We start from the raw sequence: 6,758 nt of genomic DNA, 5'->3' as shown, positions 1-6,758 counted from the left end.
AGTATTAGTTAGGTAAGTAGTCCTTAATTTCTATATCTATAAGGAGCTATTTGGTCTTATTAACCTTACCCTTAAGATCTTCTACGCCTTTATATTAAACTAGGAAGCTTTAGAAGTAGGCTATAGTAACCTTATAATTTTTAACGTTTTTTATACTCTAATAGAACTTATTATATGCCTCTTTTTGCTTATTAAGGGAGTGTTTAGTTAATTAGTAATTTAGCTTCTTATAAACGTAGTACTTCTTCTAGTAATTACTTTAAAATAAACCTCTATAAGGACCTCCATAATTACCTTATAGTTAACATTAATTATACCTTCTTTTATATTCCCTACTATGGCCACTATATATTTAATTAGTTTAGTTATAATTATATTAGTTAGGAATACTTAGTTAGGTAGGGTTTTTAGTATAAAACTATTAAGGTTCTTATATTTATATTATAGTACCTATAGCGGAGCGTAGTTTAGTATATACTCCTTTAAACGTATTTATAAGTTTATATAGCGCTAAATTACACTTAAGAACGCTACGGCAGGCTAAAATAACCTAGTCCCTTAAACTATTCTTATTTTAGTAAGTTTTAGTAAGGCCATATTAGATTTTCTAAAGTTTATTAAAGAGTAGTTAAAGGCACTCTAAATAAGTCTTTATTTAGTTAGAAGTAATAACTCTCTAAAACGTAGTCTCTCGCCATTTGGATATATAAAGTTAGCAATTTTTATTAGTCTTAAAGTAGGCTCTAATAAGCTAAAGCATTATATTAAAGCTATAGTTTTTACCTATAATATAGTTATAATAGAATATTACTACCTGTCCTTTTAATATAATAGAGAAAGCGTAATAGTACTAGTGGCGTTAAATTTTAACCTTATTATAATAGTTATAAAAGACCTATAGTTTTACTCTAAGTATATTATACAGTTCTTCTCTAAACTTCTTCTCTTTATCTAAATATACCTTTATTAGATTTGTAACTTCTTATAGTAAAGGCTTACTAGTTAGCTGGAGTGGAGGATATAGAGGCGGAGTAACTCTAAGTAGGAGAGCACCTTTAGGTAGGAGAGCAGCTCTAGGTGGGAGGTTAGTGTTTTAGGGGTTTTAATATAAATTAAAGTTGCCTTCCAAAGAATATAGGTTATTTTTAGGTTTCCGTAGTTAATATATAATCTCAGCTTCTGTCTATATTAGTTCTTCTATACTAGTAATAACGGCCTAAATATTACTAGTAATTAGGTTACTATTCTTAGTAATATATACCCCATTTCTACGGAGGAAGTCTTAAAAATCCTAAACAATATTAATGTTGCTAAGTGCCTAGGTATTAGCAGTCCATCCTATAAAATCCTCCCTAAAATACTCCTATAGTTATAAATCGGCGTAGTATCTATTTTAGTAGAATATAATATAGTATAGGAGAAAGCCATTAACTTATTTTATAGTATAAGTTATTATATTAAAGGCGAATTTATTTTAATCTTTATTAATAAGTTTCGCGTACTTAGCTACCCCTAGTAGTAAGAAGTCTTTTTAGTTATTTAAAGTAGGCGTAGCTATATTTTCGGAGGAAGGGAAGTGTTATTAGTATAGGGATTGTCGTTTAGTACGCGTTCGTAATATATATTTATCATTTAGTACGCGTTTGTTATTTAGTACGCGTTTAGATATATATTTGCGATTATAGGGCTTAGGACCAGTTCTAGCCTTAAATCGCAAAGACTTATAAAGCGTATTATTCTGCGTAATAGACGCAAAAATCTATAATCTTAGAAAGGCTTAGGACCAGTTCTGGCCTTTAAATCCTTAGATTTGTGGAAGAGTTTTATTTAAGGTTTAGGACCAGTTCTAACCTTAAAAGACAGCTTCCTTTAGCACGAGTAGCACTGGTATAGTGGCTCGTCTCTTCTTAGTGGAATACCTAGCTGTTCTATAGTATAACAGTAAAGTTAACTACTGATTAGTGTTGGTCTTATAAGGTAATATCACGTAGCTACGGTTTGTAAATAGTATAATAATTGTTCTATTCTTTTTGTTCATTAGGGGGGGGGCAAGGAGCTTAAGGCTCCTCGCCACACTAGTGCCGCGGCGACACGTAACGGCAACTTGCCGTACGTAACGGCAACTTGCCTATATTCCCAACAATTAATAATTAAGAAGATAAGGAAGATAAATAACTAGTCGAGCTATAACGTAGGAAGGTTCCTTATAAATCCAACGGTAATTTAGCTAATAAATATACGCAGTTGTTAGTTATTAACGAAAGCCTTACTTCTATACGTAATTAAAAGCGGATTAAGCTCACTAGTAAGCTTAATCGCTCCTATAATATAGGCCTTAAGTTTATTAGGATCTATACTAATAACGGCAATAAGGTAAATAATATTATTCCTAATCCTCTTACCTAGTAGCTTAATATTAATTAAGTCCTCTATCTAACGCTTACTAAGATCACTTTTAATATATTCTCTATACTAGCTATAAGCTCTATATACAAATAAGTCTTTAGTTAAGCTAAAAAGATTATTACTAATAAGCGTAATTAACTGTTGGCTAATACTATTAAAGCGGATTAGTGCCAGAAATAGTGGCTAATTAAAGGCCTTTTATTAAGTAGTTTGGTTAACTGTATTAATACCAACGAAGCGTTAACTACACCCTAGTTAACGAGCTTAAATATTAATCTTACTAGCTATAAGCCGAATATAGAGGCAGGAAAGCCGGCTTAGTAAGCTATATTTACTAAAGCTTTATATTTAATTAAAATCTAACACTAAAATAGAGCCTCTGGAGCCCTTACTACTTACTACTTTCCTACCTTTTTTGGGCCTCTATAGGCGCACAGGACGATTTTGGCTATACTTAAACACTACATTGGGTAAATTAAGGTAGATTTTTAATCGAGCAATGTTAATATTTGTATATATAGAGGTACTACTAAAAATTTAGAATAAAACACCATTAAATCTATACTAATTGCCTAATTAGGAAAGCGAGCTGACAGCGGAACAGTTAGCGTACCTTATTTTGATGCAGCGGACAGTGAGCGATCTGGTTGGCCGCAGTCAGTCAGCTATAGGGCCTCAAAGCTCGCTGGAGACTGACTGTTGGATACACTGATTGATAATATCTAAACGGGCTACCACTCGAACAGAAAATCAACTTCTTAAAAAGGGATATATATCTCTTCATCCGCCGGAAACCAATCATCCCCCTTTCCAAAATGCTCTCTTATCTTCGGTAGATACGGCGAGTCCGCGGGGCAATATTTGAAGCGGCCGATTTGACTGTCCAGCTTGTCCTCGGCTACGAAATTGCCGTACCGGTAGCACGCTGTGTGCTCCTTAGCCCAGGATTCCAGCTTACTCCAGTTCCTGCACTTGCGCACTTGTCCGATGCCGTTGGCGGGAATGCGGGAGTTTGTTGTATAGAGTGGCGTGTCGTCTGCCCGACACATTACGTCGTTCCGCAGCCAGTCAAGGCAGTGTGTTGAGTGCTCGAAGGTATGGCTTTGCGGAAGATCGTCACGGTATTCCTTTAGAGTAAGGTATAGTTGGCTCTGGTGAATGAAACTGTGTTAGAAGGCCTAAGATGAGCAGGGTTCCATAGGGAATAGCTTACTAGGCAGTGGATTCCGTGGTAGCCGTTCAGGAGATAGATGTCCTTGCTACTATCCCAGGGGAACGCACAGCCCCTCCGCAGCCCGTGTTCGGCAGCGTATGTTTTTGGCAGAGCGATGATGCCGTTGTCTGCGCGGAGTTCTCCCCATTTTCGATCCATCGCGGTGAAGTTTTCGTTATTATATTCCGTCTTGTCCTCCCATGGAAGCCAGACTTCCTGTACGAGGCCAGCTACCACGCGCTGTCAGCCTTCCTAGGTAGCAAAGAGCTCTGCCAACGAACCATATTCAGAGGGCTTTCCCACAAAGTTGGAGTGGGAATTGTTTGTAGACCAGTTTATGAAATAGATATTCAGCACGGTAGAGAGGAGTAAAAGAAAGGCTAAAATTATAGAAACTAGCTTGTAGATCGACCGTTCTACACCTATCATAGGCCGTTCTGGAGTAGAGTCGCCATCTTCATCACGGAGTAAGGCGTATCTCTGCTCTTCCTCTGTCATGACGAGAGATTATCAATTTCTGGCTGTTGGAATGATAAAAGAATTTAGCCACCAAGGCTCTAAGCTGTTTCTTCAATTTATGTGGCAGTCTGTTATATGTTTAGGTGGTTTTTTTGGAGAGGTTAGGAAAAGGATTTGGTCATGGGATGACCGGAAAGTCCAAGGCTGCGGCCTGATAAGCCCTAGGTGTCATATTAATGATTGTCAACCGGGAGAGTTCTATTTTTTGCAAGCTGGAAAGTGTCTTAGTCACACGCCGAAGGAACGAGGCAGGCCACTGGGATGACTTACCAATGAAGTAAACGATTTGCTACCCAGTTGTGTGGTTGACATTGATGGACTGTCGTCGGCATTTTAAATAAAGCTTTGCATGATGGCCCGTTGGGATGGGCTGACAAAGGCGAAGCGCTAATATCAATCCCGGCTCGGTACATGGCATACCGTCACACCCACCATCTTACAATTCGCCGCTCCGCCTATCAAAAATCTGTGCCTCATTTCACTACAGTTCCTGCGTAAAAACGGGTGGGTCCGATTGCATTTTTGCTTTAACCACGAAACATTATTGGTTGAAAGCAAGGCTACTTTTCACCTCAATGTTTCTTTATCCGGATTCCATCTAATTTTCATACCTCCTCTAATTATATTGTGCCAAGCTACAACTGAACTCCAATATGCTCCAGCTTTCCGAGGTAATTTCGGACTCCGATTTTGACGAGCTCATTCCTCTATTATGGCACAGCTACTCTCAGCCACGAATAGCTCTTCTTCCACTGTTGTTTCCCAGTGAAGATGACTCTCCTGAAACGCGAGAGAAGGCAGTGCAGATGTCGAAGCAGGTCTTCCTGAAGATGCGTCATGCAGATCCTAGCGGTCATTGGCTCAAAGTTCTAGACACCGACAATGGAGAAATCATTGGCGGTTGCCGTTGGCATGTCCATGAATCTGATCCTTACGAAAAAGCCCGTGGGAAGCCATTTGTTGCCCTGACATATCCCGAAGGCACTGAACGAGACTTCGCCTCCTTGGTACTGGGGCAGGTTCTCAACCCTAGGGCGGAGCGGTACGTGAGGCCTCACACTCGTATGCCAGCAGACTTCACCCAGTTATTCTATAATACCCGCTAATTAAGGGAATTAGATCTTCATATTTGCTTTGTGCACCCAGAGCATCGACGACGCGGTGTGGGGAGCATGATGGTGGAATGGGGTGTCACCAAAGCAGATAAAATGGGCGTCGAATCCTTCCTCGAAGCTAGCTTCATTGCTAGGCCTCTGTATGAGAAATTTGGCTTTGTGGTTGTGACGACCGAGGAGGCTGACACCACCATTGAGAAGCCCAACGAAAATTGGAAAAGCTTGGAGCAACGCTTCCTACCATACAAATGGTATGTGATTTCCTTCCAAGCTTTTGCGTAACGTGCTGAGCAAACCACAAGGCACTGTATGTGGAGGCCCATTGGAGGCAAGTATGAAGAAGGGAAGACGGAGCTTCCATGGCCGGCCTAAGCCTAATTTCGAGCGTGTGCAGTGCGGTAAAATACTTTGAGTGCGAGAACATGTACGATCCAATTTGAAGCGTGGATTGAGCAGATTGAGTACACAAGATAGGCCAAATCTTGGATCTAATCCTTCCCTCTATCTAGCTACAACATATTCTCCCTAAAAACGACTGTGAAATTCCAGTCACATGAAAGCACCCTTGCCCTCATACCAAACTGCCTAGAAAGACACGATATTGTCCACGACGGCCCAAAAGCACAAGTTTCGACTTGTTTGAGACTTCCTTTACATTAGTCGCTTGGAATGAATCTGGCCGAGAGATCCTTCAGATGATGCGTCCTGGGTTATTTGGAGTTGGTGACGCAACAGCTGCATCGGCTCTTTTTACAGCATCTGCACGGACGAGGACGCCTGGGTTGTTCATGAAATCGCTGGAGGTGTTTTCTGTTTGCCTGGTTTCCTCGCGAACGGCGATGGCATTCGCAGCTGCCGCCTCTCTGATGATAACGCCTGGATCAAGTGAAGTATCTTCAGCTGCCTCCGTGTTTTCCGCGGGTGTTCTTTGGACAATGCCTAGACTGCCGTCTACTGGAGCAGCGCAAGTAATGTGACTGAGGACGAGCAGAGTGCTCAGAAAATATGGCACTGTGCGCATGATACTTGGAATCTGCATATGTGAGTTTTGGCCGAAGTTATGTTTTGTGAATGCGTCATACCTGAATTTGGGACGTTTGGAAGCCAAAAGAAGAGATAGTCAGCTTGAATCAACCAAAACCAACGAGTGTGGCGTCCGACGCATATATATTTGTACGGGCCGCATCTGGGGGCTGAATGCAGGCAGACCTCGAATTATCCTGAGCTCAGCAAGTTAATGTCTGAGACAACGTCCTTCTTACGTTTTCGGGAATATGACACATCCCTGTGCAGTGGCTTACGGCTGGCGGCGGGAGGGCGGCGGGAGGCTGCAGGCTGCAGGCCTCAGGCCTCGACGTCTCTCTTCCCCTCGCATCCTCCGAGTCTCGACTCTCCGTCGGTGAGTGCCACAAAGTTTGGCCCCAACACTGCCTGCGTGGCCATTTTTAGAAGCGTAAATCGACCCTGAGCCAGTTGAAATCACACAACCACAAATTAATAAATTT

At 41.0% G+C, this 6,758-nt stretch overlaps 3 protein-coding genes across 3 annotated transcripts; 1 reads left to right on the top strand and 2 right to left on the bottom strand.

Annotated features, from left to right (window-relative positions):
- Positions 1 to 2,900: 2,900 nt before the first annotated feature.
- Positions 2,901 to 4,528, bottom strand: K441DRAFT_138187 (uncharacterized protein). The gene is made up of 5 exons (XM_067640114.1): positions 4,409 to 4,528; positions 3,901 to 4,299; positions 3,620 to 3,849; positions 3,020 to 3,557; positions 2,901 to 2,970 (listed from the first exon to the last, which is right to left on the bottom strand). The coding sequence occupies exons 2-4, from the start codon at positions 4,115 to 4,117 to the stop codon at positions 3,165 to 3,167; spliced, it is 840 nt and encodes a 279-aa protein (XP_067502988.1). The 5' UTR covers positions 4,118 to 4,299; positions 4,409 to 4,528; the 3' UTR covers positions 2,901 to 2,970; positions 3,020 to 3,164.
- Positions 4,529 to 4,573: 45 nt separating this feature from the next.
- Positions 4,574 to 5,785, top strand: K441DRAFT_138175 (uncharacterized protein). Its single transcript, XM_067640113.1, has 3 exons — positions 4,574 to 5,200; positions 5,258 to 5,504; positions 5,556 to 5,785. The coding sequence occupies exons 1-3, from the start codon at positions 4,792 to 4,794 to the stop codon at positions 5,623 to 5,625; spliced, it is 726 nt and encodes a 241-aa protein (XP_067502987.1). The 5' UTR covers positions 4,574 to 4,791; the 3' UTR covers positions 5,626 to 5,785.
- Positions 5,652 to 6,479, bottom strand: K441DRAFT_697071 (uncharacterized protein). Its single transcript, XM_067652947.1, has 2 exons — positions 6,336 to 6,479; positions 5,652 to 6,286 (listed from the first exon to the last, which is right to left on the bottom strand). The coding sequence occupies exon 2, from the start codon at positions 6,272 to 6,274 to the stop codon at positions 5,945 to 5,947; it is 330 nt and encodes a 109-aa protein (XP_067502986.1). The 5' UTR covers positions 6,275 to 6,286; positions 6,336 to 6,479; the 3' UTR covers positions 5,652 to 5,944.
- Positions 6,480 to 6,758: the final 279 nt, after the last annotated feature.

The sequence above is a fragment of the Cenococcum geophilum genome (assembly GCF_001692895.1).
Source record: "Cenococcum geophilum 1.58 unplaced genomic scaffold K441scaffold_26, whole genome shotgun sequence".
NCBI classification, from domain to species: Eukaryota; Fungi; Ascomycota; class Dothideomycetes; order Gloniales; family Gloniaceae; genus Cenococcum; species Cenococcum geophilum.
This window is presented reverse-complemented; position numbering and strand designations above follow the sequence as displayed.

Excerpts from the sequence above, each read along its gene's own strand:
- K441DRAFT_138187 (XM_067640114.1), bottom strand. The coding sequence starts at position 4,117 with ATGACAGAGGAAGAGCAGAGATACGCCTTACTCCGTGATGAAGATGGC. Across the intron at positions 3,850-3,900 it reads GGGAAAGCCCTCTGAATATG|CTGGCCTCGTACAGGAAGTC; the intron begins GTTCGTTGGCAG and ends AGCGCGTGGTAG. Across the intron at positions 3,558-3,619 it reads ACCACGGAATCCACTGCCTA|AGCCAACTATACCTTACTCT; the intron begins GTAAGCTATTCC and ends TTCATTCACCAG.
- K441DRAFT_697071 (XM_067652947.1), bottom strand. The coding sequence starts at position 6,274 with ATGCGCACAGTGCCATATTTTCTGAGCACTCTGCTCGTCCTCAGTCAC.
- K441DRAFT_138175 (XM_067640113.1), top strand. The coding sequence starts at position 4,792 with ATGCTCCAGCTTTCCGAGGTAATTTCGGACTCCGATTTTGACGAGCTC. Across the intron at positions 5,201-5,257 it reads GTACGTGAGGCCTCACACTC|ATCTTCATATTTGCTTTGTG; the intron begins GTATGCCAGCAG and ends TAAGGGAATTAG. Across the intron at positions 5,505-5,555 it reads CGCTTCCTACCATACAAATG|GCACTGTATGTGGAGGCCCA; the intron begins GTATGTGATTTC and ends GCAAACCACAAG.